Raw genomic sequence first — 19,380 nt, forward strand, 5'->3', positions numbered from 1 at the left:
GTGCCACACTTAGTGCCCCCTGTATGCTCCCTGTAGATAGTGCCATTAGTCCCATGTAGATAGTGCGAAATACTGCCCGCTGTATATAGTCTCTTCTGTAGATAGTGCCACAGAGTGCCCCATGTAGATAGTGCCACAAAGTGCTCTGTAGATAGTGCCACAGTACTTCCTGTGCATAATGCCACAGTGCACTGTAGATAGTGCCACCTGTAGATAGTGCCACCCGGTGCCCCCTGTAGATAGTGCCACACAGTGCCCCTGTAGATAGTGCCACAAAGTTCTCCATGAAGATAGTGCCACAATGCTTCCTCTACATAATGCCACAGTGCCCATGTAGATAGTTCCACACTGCCCATGTAGATAGTGGCAAACACTCAGCTCTGTATATTGTTACACACTGCCCCCTGTAGATAATGCCACAGTGCCCATGTAGATAGAACTACATACTGCCCCCTGTAGATAGTGCTACACACTGCCCCCTGTAGATAATGCCACAGTGCCTATGTAGATAGTGCCACAGTGCTCCTGTAGATAATGCCACAGATTTGGATAGCGTCACCTACCCCTGTATATGGTGCCACAGTGCCCCTGTAGATCATGCCACAGATGTAGATAGTGCCACCAGTGGCGTAGCTATAGGGGTGGCAATTGCTACCAGGCCCCGAAGCCATGGGGCCCGTGCTCCCCCCCGCACCACATCAATAAAAAGTTACTGTAGTAACTGGGGCCACGGGCCCCTGTTACTATAGTAACTGACAGTACTTACCCACCTGACTCCGGAGCGCAGTGGAGGTCCTGACGTCACAGCGCTGTGCGCCGCGCGCAACATCCTGACCCTGTGGCTGAAGAGGAGGGTAAGATTAATATCCCTGTCTGCTGAAGCTGGTAGGTCGAGGTCCGACTCCCAGGACCCCGCCAATCAGCTGTTTTGAAGGGGCCGCAGCGCTCGTACGAGAGCTGCTACCCCTTCATTCCGTTCACTTGCTCACACTGTGAATCCGTGTCGGCGACCCCCCAGTGTGAGCAAGTGAGGGAAATGAAGGGGACGCAGCTCTCGTACGAGCGCTGCGTCCACTTCAAAACAGCTGATTGGCGGGGTTCCGGGAGTCGGACTCCGACCAATCAGATAGCTGATGGCCTATCCTGAAGATAGACAATCATTGTTTAGGGACTGGACAACCCCTTTAAGCCTACGATGTAGCAGGCTTAGAGGGCCCATGAGACAGGATCACAGATTGTGTGATGCTGTCTGCTGGGCCCTGTATCTAAGCCAATCACATGTTAGGCTTAGATACAGGGCCCATGTGGGATCCTGTCTGATGGACCCTGTATATAAGCCTACCACACGGTAGGCTTATATACAGGGCCCCAGCAGACCGTAATCTTATACTGTATAAGATTAGTGTCTGCTGGGGCCCTGTATCCAAGCATCTTACATAACCACATGGTAAGCTTAGATACAGGGCCCATATGTGATAATGTCTGTTGGACCCTGTATCTAAGCCTACCACATGGTAGGCTTAGATACAAGGCTCCAGCAGACAGTAATCTTATATTGTATAAGATTACTCCCTGCTGGACCCTGTATCTAAGCCTACCTTGTGGTAGGCTTAGATACAGGGTCCAACAGACAGCATCAAACATAGGCCCTGTATTTAAGCCTACCACATGTGTTACTAATAGTTTTTTTTGTGTTTGTGTTTTTTTACAGTTTCGGATGTTGGACTACATCGGATTCGAGGACTACTTTGATAATGGCTTTTTTTATTATCAATAAAATGGTTAATGAGAGTTGTGTGTTTTTTTTTTATTTCAATAAAATATTTTTTCTATGCCTTAGTAATATCCGCTGACTGATTGACAGCGTCCATTACTAAGGCGGGGCTTAGTGTTAGCCGGTGCAGAGGCTAACACTAACCCCCATTATTACCCCGGTACCCACCGTCACCAGGGGTGCCGGGAAGAGCCAGATACGATCCAGTACTTTGACCATCTATAGTGATTGACGGATACTGGGGCGGCTGTGGGCTGGTATTATTAGACTGGGAAAGGCCAGAAACTGCGCACCCCCCCCACCCCCCGGTAAAGCAGCATGTTGCTTTATTGTATCTGGCTGGTTATGAAAAACCCACGTCATTTTAAAAAAAGAGAATAATAATAAGAACGATGTTGGGTCCCCCCAATTTTCATAGCCGGCCAGATACAACACAGCAGCAGCAGCCTAGCATTACCAGGGTGGGATGGACACTGTTTTTGGCGTTCCCCAGCCTGATAATACCAGCCTGCGGCCGCCCCAGTGCTCGACCATCGCTACAGCTGGTCGGGTACTGGTTCGTACCCATCTCTTCCCAGTACCCCTGATGGCGGTGGGTACCAGGGTAATAACGGGGGTTAGTGTTAGCCCCTGCACCAGCATAACATTAAGCCCCGCCTTAGTAATGGACGCTGTCAATCAGCCAGCAGCTATTACTAAGGTGGTAATAATAAGGGTGTGTTCACACGGCCTATTTTCGGCCGTTTTTTTGGGCCCTAAACATGCCCGAAAAGTCGGAAGCAGAACGCCTCCAAACATCTGCCCATTGATTTCAATGGGAAAAACTGTGTTCTGACGGGCTGGTTTTTTACGCGGCCGTTTTGAAAAACTACCGCGTAAATACGGCCGCGAAATAGAAGGTCAGGTCACTTCTTGGGACGTTTTTGGAGCCGTTTTTCATAGACTCTATAGAAAACAGATCCAAAAACGGCTGTAAAAAACGCTGCGAAAATCGCGAGTGGCTTAAAAAATGTCTGAAAATCAGGGGTTGTTTTCCCTTGGAAAGTGCTCTGTATTTTCAGAAGTTTTTGAGTTTGTGTGTGCACATACCCTCAAGTTTAAAAAAATACAAGGATATAGAAAAAATATTTTATTGAATTAAAAAAACACATACAACCCTCATTAACCATTTTATTGAGAATAAGGGTATGTTCACACGCTGAGTTAAAAAATGTCTGAAAATACGGAGCTGTTTTCAAGGGAAAACAGCTCCTGATTTTCAGACGTTTTTTAAGCCACTCGAAATGTTCACTGTGTTTTTTGCAGCGTTTTTTACGGCCGTTTTTGGAGCTGTTTTCAATAGAGTCAATAAAAAACGGCTCCAAAAACGTCCCAAGAAGTCTCCTGCTTTTTTTTTCGGTCATTTTTTTACACGGCTGTTTTTCAAAACGGCCGCGTAAAAAAATGGCCCATCGGAACAGAACGCTGTTTTTCCCATTGCAATCAATGGGCAGATGTTTGGAGGCGTTCTGATTCCGATTTTTCGGCCGCTTACGTTTACGGCCGTGTGAACATACCCTAAAAAAAATGCTGTCATTGAAGTAGTCCTCGAATCCGACGTAGTTCAATGACTGAACCTGTACTATAACACTAACACACAAAAATAATTAGTAACAGATAAAGAAGCAAAACAATTATTATTCTTACCTTTCCTGGGTCCAGCGCTGGAGCCGCAATGTCAGCGAGCTGGACCCTATATCTAATCCTATCATGTGTGATACCATCTACTGAGCCACTGTATCTAATCCTATCATGTGTGATACTGTCTGCGGTGCTGTGTATCTAATACAACCATGTGTGATACTGTCTGCCGAGCCACTGTATCTATTCCTATCCATAGGTTATAGGGTCGTAGTTCTATAGATATGCTGTCTCCTATATATACACACACACACACACACACACACACACACACACACACACACACACACACACACATACATACATACACACACACACACACACACACACACATTTTCTTGGGGGGGACATGTATTGGGCCTATTTCTCTTGACAATTTAAGTCCTTAGTGACGCCCCTGGCTGCTAGTGCTGCATTGTTGAGTCACTTAGGAGACCCATTGATGCAACTGAAAGCTGCGGACCATGAGAAGTTGTGGGGGGGGCAGTAAGAACTTTTGCATCAGGCCCATGAGCCTTTAGCTGTGGCCATGAGTGCCACAGTGCCCCTGTAGAATGTGCTCCACAGGGGCGTAGCTAAAGGCTCATGAGCCCCGATGCAAAAATTCTTACTGGGCCCCCCCCCCCGCAAACTTCTCATGGCCGACGGTCCGCAGCTTTCAGCTGCATCGCTGGGTCTCCTAAGTGACCCAACAATGCAGCACTAGCAGCCGGGGCGTCACTAAGGCTGGGTTCACACACCCAATTTACGGACGTAATTCGGGCGTTTTAGCATTGAATTACGTCCGAAAATGCGGCTCAAAAGCGTTGGCAAACATCTGCCCATTCATTTGAATAGGTCTTACGATGTTCTGTGCCGACGCTCATTTTTTTTTACGCGCCGCTGTCAAAAGGCGGCACGTAAAAAAGACGCCCGCGTCAAAGAAGTGCCTGTCACTTCTTCAGACGTAAATGGAGCCGTTTTCCATGGACTCCATAGAAAAACAGCTCCAATTATGTCCGTAATGGACGCAGCGAAAGACGCCTGCACATGCCATTACGGCTGAAATTACGGTGCTGTTTTCTCCTGAATTTCAGCCGTAACGGACGCTGCCATGTGAACATACCCTCAGGGCTTAAAATGTCAGGGAAATAGCCCCAATACATATGTGTCCCCCCAAAAAAAAGTGTGTATATGAGACAGCATAGCATATCTATAGCACTACGACCCTAAAAACTATGGATAGGATTAGATACAGTGGCTCAGCACACAGTATCACACATGATAGGATTAGATACAGTGGCTCAGAAGGCAGTATCACACATGATAGGATTAGATACAGTGGCCCAGCAGACAGTATCACACATGATAGGATTAGATACAGTGGCTCAGCAGACAGTACCACACATGATAGGATTAGATAAAGTGGCTCAGCAGACAGTACCACACATGATAGGATTAGAACAGTGGCTCAGAAGGCAGTATCACACATGATAGGATTAGATACAGTGGCTCAGCAGACAGTATCACACATGATCGGATTAGATATAGGGCCCAGCAGACAGTATCACACAAGATACGATTAGATACAGGGCCCAGCAGACAGTATCACACATGATTGGATTAGATACACAGCTCAGCAGACAGTATCACACATGATTGGATTAGATACACAGCTCAGCAGACAGTATCACACATGATCGGATTAGATACAGGGCCCAGCAGACAGTATCACACATGATTGGATTAGATACAGGGCCCAGCTCGCTGACATTGCGTCTCCAGCGCTGGACCCAGGATAGGTAAGAATAATAATTTTGCTTCTTTGTGTTACTGATTATTTTTGTGTGTTTGTGTTTTTTTTACAGGTTCGGTTGTTGGACTTCGGATTCGAGGACTTCAATGACGGCGTTTTTTTTATTCTCAATAAAATGGTTAATGAGGGTTGTGTTTTTTTATTTCAATAAAATATTTTTTCTATGTGCTTGTATCTTTTTAGACTTTATTATCACCGCCTTAGTAATGGCCGCTGGCTGATTGACAACCTCCATTACTAAGGCGGGGCTTAATGTTAGCCGATGCAGAGGCTACACTAACCCCCATTATTACCCCGGTACACACCGCCACCAGGGGTACTGGGAAGAGCTGGGTACGAACCAGTACCCGACCATCTGTAGTGACGGGCAGGCACCAGGGTGGCCGCAGGCTGGTAGTATTAGGCTGGGGAAGGCCAAAAACAGTGGCCCTTCTCACCCTTGTAATGCTGCCTGCTGCTGCTGTGTTGTATCTGGCTGGTTATGAAAATTGGGGGGGGGACCCGACATCGTTCTTTCCAATTATTTTTATTTTTAATTTTTTTTAAATGATGTGGGGTCCCCATTTTTCATAACCAGCCAGATACAATAAAGCAGCAGCAGCCTAGCATTACCAGGGTGGGAAGGGCCACTGTTTTTGGCCTTTCCCATCCTGATAATACCAGCCTGCGGCCACCCCAGTGGCCGACCATCACTACAGATGGTCAGGTACTGGATCGTACCCGGCTCTTCCCAGCTGGTGGCGGTGGGTACCGGGGTAATAATGGGGGTTAGTGTTAGCCTCTGCATCGGCTAATACTAAGCCCCGCCTTAGCAATGGATGCTGTCAATCAGCCGGCGGCCATTACTAAGGCGGTAGTAATATAGTTTAAAAAAAACCACAAAGACATAGAAAAAATATTTTATTGAAATAAAAAAAAAACCCACACAGCCCTCATTAACCATTTTATTGATAATAAAAAAAAAAGCTGTCATCGAAGTAGTCCTGAAATCCGACGTAGTCCAACGACCGAACCTGTAAGAAAACACACAAAAAATGATTAGTAACACGTGTGTTAGGCTTAGATACAGGGCCCATGTGTGATACTGTCTGTGGGACCCTGTATCTAAGCCTACCACAAGGTAGGCTTAGATACAGGGTCCAGCAGACAGTAATCTTATACAGTATATAAGATCACTCAGATCAACGTATATACTGTGGATTGTGCGGTCCATGTCTAGTTTCTCACAATGCTGATCTTATACAGTATAAGATTACTGTGTGCTGGGGCCCTATATCTAAACCTACAGTGTGGTAGGCTTATATACAGGGCCCATCAGACAGGATCACACATGGGCCATGTATCTAAGCCTACCATGTGATTGGCTTAGATACAGGGCCCATCAGACAGGATCACACATGGGCCATGTATCTAAGCCTACCATGTGATTGGCTTAGATACAGGGCCCAGCTGACAGGATCACGCATGGGCAATGTATCTAAGCCTACCATGTGATTGGCTTAGATACAGGGCCCAGCAGACAGGATCACACATGGGCCATGTATCTAAGCCTACCATGTGATTGGCTTAGATACAGGGCCCATCAGACAGGATCACACATGGGCCATGTATCTGAGCCTACCATGTGATTGGCTTAGATACAGGGCCCAGCTGACAGGATCACGCATGGGCCATGTATCTAAGCCTATCATGTGATTGGCTTAGATACAGGGCCCAGCAGACAGGATCACGCATGGGCCATGTATCTAAGCCTACCATGTGATTGGCTTAGATACAGGGCCCAGCAGACAGGATCACGCATGGGCCATGTATCTAAGCCTACCATGTGATTGGCTTAGATACAGGGCCCAGCAGACAGGATCACACAATCTGTGATCCTGGCTCATGGGCCCCCTAAGCCTGCTACATCGTAGGCTTAGGGGTTGTACAGTCCCTAAACATTGATGGCCTATCCTCAGGATAGGCCATCAATAGCTGATGTGTCTCTCGGGACCCGCAAATCAGCTGTTTTGAAGGGGCCGCAGCACTCGTACGAGAGCTGCTTCCCCTTCATTTCACTACTCGCTCACACTGTGAATCGCCGACACGGATTCACAGTGTGACCGGAATGAAGTGACAGGAATGAAGGGGAGCAGCTCTCCGAGTGCTGCGGCCCCTTCAAAACAGCTGATTGGCGGGTCCCGGGAGTCGGACCCCGCCAGTCAGGGCTAACCTTACCTTCCTCTTCGGCCGCGGTGGGAGTTCTGTCGTCTCGATGCTGTGCACGGCGCATAGCGCTGTGACGTCATGCGCTGCGCACAGCGCCTGACGTCAGGACCTCCGCTGCGATCCGGAACCAGGAAGGTAAGTAAAGTATGTTACTGTAGTAACAGGGGCCCGCGGCCCGAGTTACTATAGTAACTTTTTATTGTTGTGGTGCGGGGGGCCGTGGGCCCCCCTGGCTTCGGGGCCTGTTCGCAATTGCGACCGCTGCAACCCCTATAGCTACGCCAGTGGTGCTCCACCTCACAACAAGCACACTCACCTGTTGCCTTTCTCACGCTGTCCTCCTGCTTTATTCCGACCAGGTCTTCCCCAGCGAAACGACACAGGTGGCGCAATGACTTTACCAGCATCACAAGAAAAGCACCAAAGGGCGGGGAAGGGAACAGATGGTTTCCTTCCCTCACCAGCACTGTTAATTGTATGAGAGGGTCTCCCCAGCGAGCGGGGACCGCAGGGGGACTAGCAGGGCAGGGAGCTCCAATGATAATCCGGCCCTGGTCACAGAGGTGTTGCTGGGCAACTGGAAACCCCCCTGCCTGCGCCCCTGGGATTGTTCTGGAGGAGGGCGCCAGGTATGAAGGGGCTGCAGCGTTAATTGCATTGACAGCTATGACTACCTCTGCAGGGTCACTTTTTTTTGTATTCGCTGCTGGTTTGTGTTGCGGATTTCGGTGCAGAATTTCATACATCATTGAAGTCTATAATGAAATTCTTCAGTCTTGCGTATTTTTTTTCCACCCATAGGCATAAATGGTATAAATTTCCACTACAAATATTACACCAATTGTGAATCCACACTATGGAGGCTATTTTATTCTGAAAAGAGTTTCATATTAAAACCGGGGAAGACAGAGCTGCTAATATCATTCCCAAATATTCCAAGACTTACCAATTATGTACAAAAGTGATCAAATATCCAGACATCTCCCTAAATTTACAGTCAAATATCCACGTTCACTGCAGCCAGCCTCTTCTCACTGCAATGAAAAGTATCACCTGCCTAAAGCTTGTCCCATATAGTATATTTGGTGGTCTTCTATATACTGTAAGTCAAAATCCTAAGATCCTTCACAAACTAAAACCAAAAACATGTTAACAAAGTGTATAACTGACAGTTTAACTTTTGTGTCAATAGTACTGTACCCACAGGAGGAGGACAGCAAACTCCAAAGGTTATCCTAACACATTCGAAAGAGATCTCACTCATACCAGCTCGTGGAAAGCATGGCGCCTTACCCTGCGTTATATATGATCCTCTCACTTTACTTACAGCTGAGTGAGCCATGCGGTATTTCGACACATATAGAGATAGGTAAGTCGGGTGGTTATCAGTGAATATGTTAATATCTAAGAATCACATTAATACAAGTCATGAGGAGACAGTTGTCATCCTTTGGAGAATATTTTATGTCAAGTACAGAGTTTTGCATTTCCAGTGTATTACAGAGATGTTATTAGGGTGGTATAAAGAAAGTAATTGCACCTAGACCCTGGCTGCATAAGAAGACACCAATATTATAAATAGGACAAGGTAGATGGGGGCGCTATTACAGATTTTGAATTGCGCCCAAAAGCTACAATTTTCGACCCTGGGGTTGTTATGCAGGAGCCCAATTGCAACTACACTATATGGACAAAAGTGTTAGGACACCTACACATTACACCTACACGCTACACCTACACATTACACCTACAGCAGCTTTTATGGCATCCCATTCTAGTACAGACGCATTAATATGGAGTTGGTCTCCCTTTGCAGCTAAAACAGCTACGAATCTTCTGGGAAGGCTTTTTACAAGATTTTAGAGTTTGGGAAATGAAAATAAATTAGTTTGAAAAGTATGCATTTGGAAACCCCCCTTTAAAAATCCTGCGTCTTTCACCGACAGTATACTTACCAACGTCCCTTCTGAGTTGGTCCAAGCACAGCGCGGGTCCTGACGACTTCCGCGTCATGGCGTCACAACGTTATGTGCGCCGTGCATGATGTTGTGCTGTCATTCCCCTCCCTGCGCTCTGCTACTGTCCGGACTATAGTGTGTATGAGAGGTGCTTCAGTAGCAGAGCTGTCATTCCCCTCCCTGCGCTCTGTTACTGTCCGGACTATAGTGTGTGTGAGAGGCGCTTCAGTAGCAGAGCTGTCATTCCCCTCCCTGCGCTCTGGTACTGTCCGGACTATAGTGTGTGTGAGAGGCGCTTCAGTAGCAGAGCTGTCATTCCCCTCCCTGCGCTCTGGTACTGTCCGGCTACAGTGCTGTGGACAGGGGGAATATGGGACAGGGAGGGGGGGCCAGACCTGTTAAGCTGCATGATGGGAACTATGGGCAGATTGAATATTGCATACAGTACTGGCAAACATCACACATGGTAAGACACATCCCTAGCAACTGGCCAGAATCGGGAAGTGTGAGAAAATAAATGTGAACGGTTTCACAAGGAAAAAAGCTGCAAAAAAGGTACTTTGAAGTGAAAAAAAATTGAGGGACATAATAGCAGTTTAAATTTTTTTTTGTGTGAAAGTTTAGCTACGCTTTAAAGAAAGAAAAACCCACAATGGTCACTGAAATAGCTTGAAACTGAGAAAAGTAATAATACATTTTAATTTACAGGTACAATATTTTAATTTTAGGTACAATGTTCTTTTCTTTGTATGCTTCATTTTTGCGTCTGTGAACATAGAGCTGATGTGACTTGCCAAAAAACTCCAGTTTTGTCTCATCTGTCCAAAGGACATTCTCCCAGAAGCTTTGTGGCTTGTCAATATGCATTTTGGCAAATTCAGGTCTCACTTTTTTATGATTTGCTGGACAAAAATTATTGTAACCCTTAAAAAGTGCAGCATACAAAGAAAAGAACATTGTACCTACTGTGAAACATGGAGGAGGCTCGGTTATGTTTTGGGGCTGCTTGCTGCAAATGGCACAGGGTGTCTTGAATCTGTGCAGGGTAAAATGAAATCTCAAGACTATCAAGGCATTCTGGAGCGAAATGTGCTGCCCAGTGTCAGAAAGCTTGGTCTCAGTCACAGGCCATGGGCAGGGGTGAACCTAGCCCCTCTGCTGCCTGAGGCGAACTATAAAAAGACACCCCCCCCCCCCAAATCTATCTGAGTTTTCTCATTACTAGCTTTACACAACAAACACGCAATATATAAAAAAAATTTAAAATAGGAAAACATTTGTTGTTTATTTGTAAAGTGCTGATTAATGTATAGAAAAGATTTAAAGAACTCTTCTTACTGTATTACTTTAGTATCATAGATCAGCAACGCAGCATTATCACTGAAAATGGTTTAACACATCTTCTATGCCCCCTTTTTATTACCTAATTGACTTATGATTTTTAACTGAGTTCAGTGGCCCGGCGTGGTCGGCATGATGCAGTGACATCATCGTGCTGGGCAGTTGACGTCATCAGCGTGCTCCCGATTTCTTGCAGGCCTCAGGTCTAAACCAGGCTGTGGCCTACAAGAGCAAATGGAGGAGCAGGGGTTTCTATTGTGGCAAATTTAAGTTTTTTTACATTTTATACTGCTAACTTTTTTTTGGTAGGTTCCGCTGGACCGTTTGGACTATGTCGTAGATTCATTGGTCTACTTCAATGATCTACTTTAAAAAAAAAAATAAAATGGTGAAAGAGGGTTGCATGTGGGAGTTTTGATTTCAGTAAAAAATAAATCTTATGTCTGTTTTTTTTTAATACTTTATTATGGCCTTAGTAATGGCTGCTGTCTGATTGACAGCGTTCAATTACTAAAGCTGGGGCTTAGCATTAGCCAGTAGCAAGGCTATCACTAACCCCTATTATTACCCCGGTTCCCACTGCCGCCAGGGATACCGGGAAGAGTCGAGTACGATTCAGTGCCTGGCCATCTGAAACAACGGTTAGGCAGCGGGGCGACTGCTGGCTGGATTTATCAGGCTGGGAAGGGCCAAAAAACGTGGCCCTTCCCACCCTGGTGATTCTAGGCTGCAGCTGCTTTATTGTATCTGGCTGGTTATGAAAAATAGGGGGAACCCCACCTCATTTTTTTTAAATAAATTGAAAAAAAAATAATGTGAGATCCCCTCCATTTTTCTTAACCAGGCAGATACAATAAAGTAGCAGCAGCCTAGCATCACCAGGGTGGGAAGGGCCATGGTTTTTGGCCCTTCCTAGCCTGATAGTACTAGCCTGCGGCCACCCCAGTACCCTTCACTTCAGATTGTCGGGTACTGGATTGTACCCAGCTCTTCCCGGTACTCCTGGTTGTGGTGGGTAGCGGGGTAATAATAGGGGGTTAGTGCTAGCCTTTTTACTGGCTAACACTAAGCCCCTTCTTAGTAATGGACGCTCTCAATCAGACAGCTGCCATTACTAAGGCGGTAATGAAGTATTAAAAAACTGACACATAAAAAAAAGTTTTATTGAAATAACTCTTCCACACAATCCACTTTAACCATTTTATTGAAAAAAAGCTTAAAGTGTAGCTAAACGTTCGACAAACCTCTGACATCTCATAGTGACATGTCAGAAGTTTGGATTGGTGGGGTTCGAGCACGGAGACCCCCACCAATCGCTAGAACGAAGCAGCTGAAGCATTCGTGTCTGTTGGGCTTTTTCCGTAAATAAATGTATCTGTGTATGGGCTCATAGACTTTGTATTGGGTCCGTACACCAATACATTTATTTCCGGAAATAGGCGAACAGACATGAAGCAGCTGAGCGCTCACACGAGCACTTCAGCTGCTTCGTTTTAGCGATCGGTGGGGGTCTCAGTGCTCGGTCCCCCACCAATTCAAACTTCTGACATGTCACTATGACATGATAAAAGTTTAGTTACAGTTTAAAGGCTACGTACACCTTTAAAAACTTTTTTTTAAATATATATATATATTGTTAAGGATCTGCCAGGCTCAGCTTCTGTGTCTACGCCCATAGGTAATCAGTCTGCACCTGCTTCTTTGTCTGTGAGACTGACTCCATCTTCACTCAGGATGGCAGGCTTAGGAGTGGGAGAGCCTATCACAGCCTGGCCAGACGGAGCTAGCTCCCGCCCTCTGTCTATTTATACCTGCCTTTCCTGTTCCTCCTTGCTTGTGATTCTTATCGTTTGGTTTCCTGGCCCTGCTGCAGCTTCTTGAACTATTTGACCCTGCTTCATATTGACCCTGGCTTACTGACTAATCTCCTGCTCTGCGTTTGGTACCTCGTACACTCCTGGTTTGACTCGGCTTGTTCACTACTCTCCTGCTCTGCGTTTGGTACCTCGTACACTCCTGGTTTAACTCGGCTCGTTCACCACTCTTGTTGCTCACGGTGTTGCCGTGGGCAACTGCTCCTTTTCCCTTGCTTCTGTGTACCCTTGTCTGTTTGTCTGTCGTGCACTTATTGAGCGTAGGGACCGTCGCCGAGTTGTACCCCGTCGCCTAGGGCGGGTCGTTGCAAGTAGGCAGGGACTGAGTGGCGGGTAGATTAGGGCTCACTTGTCTGTTTCCCTACCCCCATCATTATATATATATATATATATATATATATATATATATATATAAATATATCTATCAATGTGATTGGTGCAAGTTTTAATTACCTTTTATTGAAAATGATTTGTACTTTTTGAGATACAGCTGCTTTGTATCCTGTATACAGAGCAGCTGTATCTAGTGCTGAGACCTGAATACATTAGGTCACCTATTATCGATCACATCTAAGTTATGAACTTAGATGTGATCGGTAACAGCTCGATCCTGCCCCTACTAATTTAAAAGGGGTCGGCCGATGCTGGGGAGCCGGGAGTATATTGCAAGGGGGATTTGGGCGTTTTACTTACAGCAGAGGGCTCTATAGGGGGGAATAATCCCCCCATAGAGCCCTCACTAGTTACCATACTGAAAGGTTAGGGGGTCTGAGCATCCGACTGACTGCTCTAAAGGGGGACAGAATACTCCCCCCTATAGAGCCCTCTGCAGTAAGTCAGATGCACAGACCGCCCCTCCCCTGCATCCCACTATCCTTCCATTATAATAACGTGAGGGCTCTATGGGGTGGATTATTCCCCCCTCATAGAGCCCTTGGCTGTCAGTAAAATGCCCAGACCTCCCTTGCAGAATACTCCCTGGTCCCCGGTCCCCCAGCTACGGCCGACCAACACCTTTTAAATTAGTGAAGGCAGGAGTGTGAGCGCTGTAAGTGGCGCTCAGTTTTTAATACAGGCCACCGCTGACCTCGTGCATCGTGCATCTCGTCACTCCTCTTCTTGAGGAGAGAGCACTCGACCGCTCCTTCTGCAGACCTGCTCCTCTCTGGCGGCGCGTGCTGCGTACAGCGTCAGAGAGGAGGAGGAGTGTTCTTACAGATGGGCACCATCATGCGGCACGTCAGGTAAGTAAAATAAGGCATGCCCCCTCCGCCCGGTCCTTCCCTGGTTCAAAATGCCGCCCAGGGGCGAAAGACTGGGCCCCATAGCAGGCAGACAAAACTCTAGACTGGGGCCCCAGGTGCCACAAGCAGCCCCCCTCATAGATAGTGCCCCGTGTAGAATGTGCCATACAGCCCCCCTGTAGACAGTGCTATACAGCCCCACCTATAAACAGTGTCACACCCCACTTGTAGATAGCAACCCCACCTCCCCCTTGTAGATAGTGCAATACAGCTCCCTAGAAAGTTATATAAGCCAGGGGATGTCAATCAAACATGGAAAGTTTGGTTTGGAGGCAGGACTATGTGACTCGTCAGGATAGCAGCACCGCCCCAGGACCCTTTAATGAGTAATTAGCATATCGTGTGCACCGTTTTAAAAGTGGATTTTAAAGATTTTGCTGCATCTGAGAAAAAACATACAGGAGAATATTGTCAGGTCATGTATTACCACATGGTTACATAGTTACATAGTTACATAGTTAGTACGGCTGAAAAAAGACACATGTCCATCAAGTTCAACCAAGGGAAGGGAAAAGGGAAGGAAAAAATGTCTACACATAGGAGCTAATATTTTTTTGTTCTAGGAAATTATCTAACCCTTTTTTAAAGCCATCTACTGTCCCTGCTGTGACCAGCTCCTGCGGTAGACTATTCCATAGATTCACAGTTCTCAATGTAAAGAAGCCTTGTCGCCTCTGCAGGTTGAACCTTTTTTTCTCCAGACGGAGGGAGTGCCCCCTTGTTTTTTGAGGGGGTATTACAAGGAACAGGATTTCACCATATTTTTTGTATGCGCCATTAATATATTTATATAAGTTAATCATGTCCCCCCTTAGTCGTCTTTTTTCAAGGCTAAATAGGTTTAATTCTTTCAATCTTTCCTCATAACTTAAATTCTCCATGCCCCTAATTAGCTTCGTTGCTCTTCTTTGTATTTTTTCCAACTCCAGGGCATCCTTTCTATGAACTGGAGCCCAGAACTGGACTGCATATTCTAGATGAGGCCTCACTAATGCTTTGTAAAGTGGTAATATTACATCCCTGTCCCGCGAGTCCATGCCTCTTTTAATACACCACAATATCCTGCTGGCCTTTGAAGCAGCTGATTGACACTGCATGCTGTTATTGAGTTTATGATTTACAAGTACACCCAGATCCTTCTCAACAAGTGAATCCGCCAGTGTAGCTCCCCCTAGGACATATGATGCATGCAGGTTGTTGGTACCCAGATGCATAACTTTACATTTATCTACATTAAACTTCATCTGCCAAGTGGACGCCCAAACACTTAGTTTGTTTAAATCTGCCTGTAATTCATGAACATCTTCCATAGTCTGAACTATATTACATAGCTTGGTGTCATCTGCAAAAATAGAAATAGTGCTATTAATCCCTTCCTCTATATAATTAATAAATAAGTTGAATAATAGTGGTCCCAGCACTGAACCCTGGGGTACACCACTTATTACCGGGGACCATTCAGAGTAGGAATCATTGACCACAACTCTCTGGATACGGTCCTTGAGCCAATTCTCAATCCAATTACAAACGATATTTTCTAAACCTATAGTCCTTAATTTACCCATTAGGCGTCTGTGGGGGACAGTGTCAAATGCCTTTGCAAAGTCCAAAAACACTAAATCCACAGCGGCCCCTCTGTCTAGACTTCTGCTCACCTCTTCATAAAAACAGATTAGGTTAGTTTGACAACTTCTGTCCTTAGTAAAACCGTGCTGGCTGTCACTTATAATGCTATTTATTGTCACATAATCCTGTATATAGTCCCTCAATAGCCCCTCAAACATTTTCCCCACGATGGATGTTAAGCTTACTGGTCTATAATTACCTGGTGGCGGCTCAAGTGGTTAAAACTACCGGACAGGTTCCCATGAAATATGATGGATAATATAGAACATACATCGTAGAGATAACATTCTAGCTAAAATATCCAATAAAGTTAAATCTAAACATCTGTGCAAGATCGGTGTGTGTATTTAAAATAATTAAAAGAGAATCACCTCCTGGAATCACCCTGTTCACGGCGCCGCCATTATGGCAAGCAGAGAGCGCTACTGCGCATGCGTCAATAGTTCCATCACATTCACGGCATCAGGGATATCCGGATGCAGCCGCGCATGCGCACTACGGTGAAAACGCGGATGCAGCCATCTTGTAAATGGGAACAGGTAAATAAAGTGAATTACGCTGGTATATCCAGAGATCAAAGACTGAAAGTCAGATAATTAAAGTATATAAATTAATATCTATTATACAGTGAGTGAAAGGGGAATATTACTGTAGTGCCTGAGGATGGTGAAAATCCAGCATGATTACGAGCATAAGTGTACTCAATTTGAACTGTCTAAATGTCAACACATATGTGACGTCTCGTAGGAGAGGGAAATAGGTCAGCGAAAACCTCTCAATTTGCTATAAATAAGAGAAGTGGAGTGGGAAAATGGTCAGTGAATATTCTATAAACATCCACTGCCATCAACCAAAAAGGGAGACCTAGGCACCATAGATATATCACTCATCCATGTGCCTTAATGTCACCTCAAGCTCCTAAAAAGTACATTATTTTAATAAATAGAGGTCTGCAACCCTAAATGCGTGTCATGACTGCAGAACATTAGTAGAGACACTGGCATCTGTCAAACTGTAAGACACCTAATTCAGGCACCTCAGAAGTAAATACTATTAACCCCTTAAGGACACGGCCAATTTTGGCCTTGAGGACAGAGCAATTTTTTTACATTTCCCTCTTTGCATCCCGACGCTCATAACTCTTTTATTTTTTGTACGACGTAGTTGTATAAGACTTTGTTTTTTGCGGGACGAGTTGTACTTTATGTAGGTATCATTTTTTGGTACAAATACATTATTGTTTCATTTCTATACATTTTTATTTTGGCGAAAATGCAGAAAAAAAGCAGTTCCGCTGCAGTTTTAATATTATTTTTTTTACACCATACACCGATCATCATAAATAATGTTATACGTTTGTTGTACAGGTTGTTACGGTCGTGGCGATACCAAATATGTCTATATTATTTCATGTTTTGGGACTTATATTTTAAAAAGTTTATTTATTATAAAAAATTTGTGTTTCTGTGTATTTTTTTTACTTTTTATTTATTTATTTATCATTAATTTTTTTTACATTCATTGAACTTTTTTTTTTAATCCCATAAAGGGATTTATCATTTTGATTTTGTAACTGTAATGTACTGGCATAGATCTATATGCCAGTACATTAGCCTGTTACTGATCGTACACAGGCAGTTGTTAGGGCATACCTCAGTATGCCCTAACAACAGGAAATATGTTCAGACAGCCCTGGGGTTCTTCAATGGACCCTGGGCTGTTTGCCCATATGAGTTGTGGGCTTTGATCGCTTCACAGTTATTTTCTGTGACGCGATCAATGTGCAGTCCCCCCTCTTTGAACGCCGCAATCAGCTTTAACGGCGGAGAGAAGATGTTTCTCTTCTCTCCGCTGTCAGAGCGGGGCCGTGGCTGTGTATTACAGCCATTGCCCCGCTCTCGATCGCGCGCACAGACGCGCACAGACGGCTGTCACACAGGACAAGTATGCTCGTCCTAATGCGCGGAGTGCTCGCCGCTCAGGACGAGCATACTCGACCTGTGTCGGCAACCAGTTAAACTACATTAAATGGAATCCCATGATGCCCAGGAACTATAAACAGCACAATTTAGAATTTTGCAAAAATATTTATTATGTATTTAAAAATCCGTGATGGTTCAAATATCCAGAAGTGATCTCGAAAATTGATGCGAGGATTATCTGGAAAAAGGCAAAGTATAAATTAGTATCTCAAGTAATAAAACACGTATTTATACTGATGATCATGTTAACAACCAATATAGATGGAGAACAGCGGAAAAGAGGGAATTACAACTACACCAATCCACTAAGTGAAAAGTCCACATTGAGACCATTAGGTTTGAGGGTATAAAGCCTACTTATCCATTGCAATTCTCTTGTCTTCAGCAACTTGGTCCTATTTCCACCTCGTCTAAGAGGGGGAATGTGATCTAGGATCCAAAATCTTAATTGATATTCACTATGACCCATATCTGAAAAATGTTTAGAAACAGGTAGATCCTGACGTTTTTTACAAATGGTATATCTATGTTGGTTTAGCCTAGTTTTTAGGTCAAGTGTGGTTTCACCAACATATAATAAGAGACAAGGGCATTGTAAAACATACACAACAAAATCAGTATTGCATGTAAGAAAATGACGGATGTGAAAGATTTTTTTAGTAGTGGGATGTGTAAAAGTAGAGCCTTTTACCATGAGGTTACAGTTAATACAGCTCAGACATGGGAAACAACCCAATTTCGGTTTTATCAGGTATGTCTGTCTGTCTGGTTTGAGAGAACCCAAATCCGCCTTCACCAATTTATCTCTCAGACTTTTTGATCTACGATAAGAAAATAGAGGGTAGTTCGTAAATTCAGGAACATTTGTCAAGCAGTTTCGCAACATAGGCCATTGACGCCTGATAACTTTAGATATAACAATGCTCTGATCTGTAAATGTAGAAACAAAGGGAATGCGATCCATGTTAGATCTAGTTTCCCCTAGGTCTAAGTAGATTCTCCCTGTTGAACTGTTCAAGTTTAGATCTATGCTTGTTTAGCAATCTCACTGGGTAACCCCGGGTACGAAATCGTGTTATCATGGTGTCAAGGGTTCTGTTGGTGGTATCACTGTCACTAACTATTCTTTTAACCCTCATAAGTTGACTGATAGGCAAGCTTTCTATCATCTTACGGGGATGATTGCTACTGTATAAAAGTTAATTATTACAGTCTGTGGGTTTTGTATACAATTCGGTACTGAAAACATTATCCTTGATTTTCACCAAGACATCTAAAAATTGGATGTCTGTATCTGAGTGTGTCATCGTAAATATAACCTTGTCATTAAAAGAATTAAGAATAGTAAAAAATTCATGAAGTGTCTCACAATCACCTGACCAAATCACAAAGATGTCATCTATATATCGCCACCACCTGACAATATGTTCAAAGTGGTGGGATACATAGATGAATTATTCTTCCAATGAGTGCATAAATATATTGGCATAGGTGGGAGCAATGTTGGACCCCATCGCAGTCCCTTGTAGTTGGAGATAAAAATTGTCACCAAATAAGAAATAATTCCTTCTCAAGATTACATTCAATAACTGTAGAAGAAATGTGCAACATTCCGGGGTAAATTCGGAGGTGTCAAGACATTTTTTTACAGCATATAGGCCCCTAGTATGATCTATGACCGTGTAAAGATTGGTAACATCAAAGGATACCAATCTCATTGTTTTGTCTGATGGTAAATTAACACCCTCAAGTTTTTTAAGAAAATCAGATGTGTCCCTGATATATGAAGCGGCCCTAGTGGCGTAAGTTCTCAAAATTCTGTCTAAAAATATCGCAAT

General features: G+C 44.6%; 2 protein-coding genes across 4 annotated transcripts in view; one reads left to right on the forward strand and one right to left on the reverse strand.

Moving 5' to 3' along the window:
• The window catches only part of ALDH5A1 (aldehyde dehydrogenase 5 family member A1), a 47,583-nt gene extending 37,828 nt beyond the window's left edge, over positions 1–9,755 (reverse strand). Inside the window, exon 1 of the mRNA XM_075826571.1 lies at positions 9,413–9,755. The gene's annotated coding sequence lies outside the window, so the exon portion shown is untranslated. The remainder of the gene's footprint in view (positions 1–9,412) is intronic.
• The window catches only part of GPLD1 (glycosylphosphatidylinositol specific phospholipase D1), an 83,635-nt gene continuing 72,946 nt past the window's right edge, over positions 8,692–19,380 (forward strand). For all 3 annotated transcript variants that reach the window (XM_075826566.1, XM_075826567.1, XM_075826568.1), the window contains exon 1: positions 8,692–8,826. In XM_075826566.1, the coding sequence (XP_075682681.1) occupies positions 8,739–8,826 (88 nt within the window). In that variant the 5' untranslated portion in view covers positions 8,692–8,738. The remainder of the gene's footprint in view (positions 8,827–19,380) is intronic.

The sequence above is a fragment of the Rhinoderma darwinii genome, chromosome 5, assembly GCF_050947455.1.
Source record: "Rhinoderma darwinii isolate aRhiDar2 chromosome 5, aRhiDar2.hap1, whole genome shotgun sequence".
NCBI lineage: Eukaryota > Metazoa > Chordata > Amphibia > Anura > Rhinodermatidae > Rhinoderma > Rhinoderma darwinii.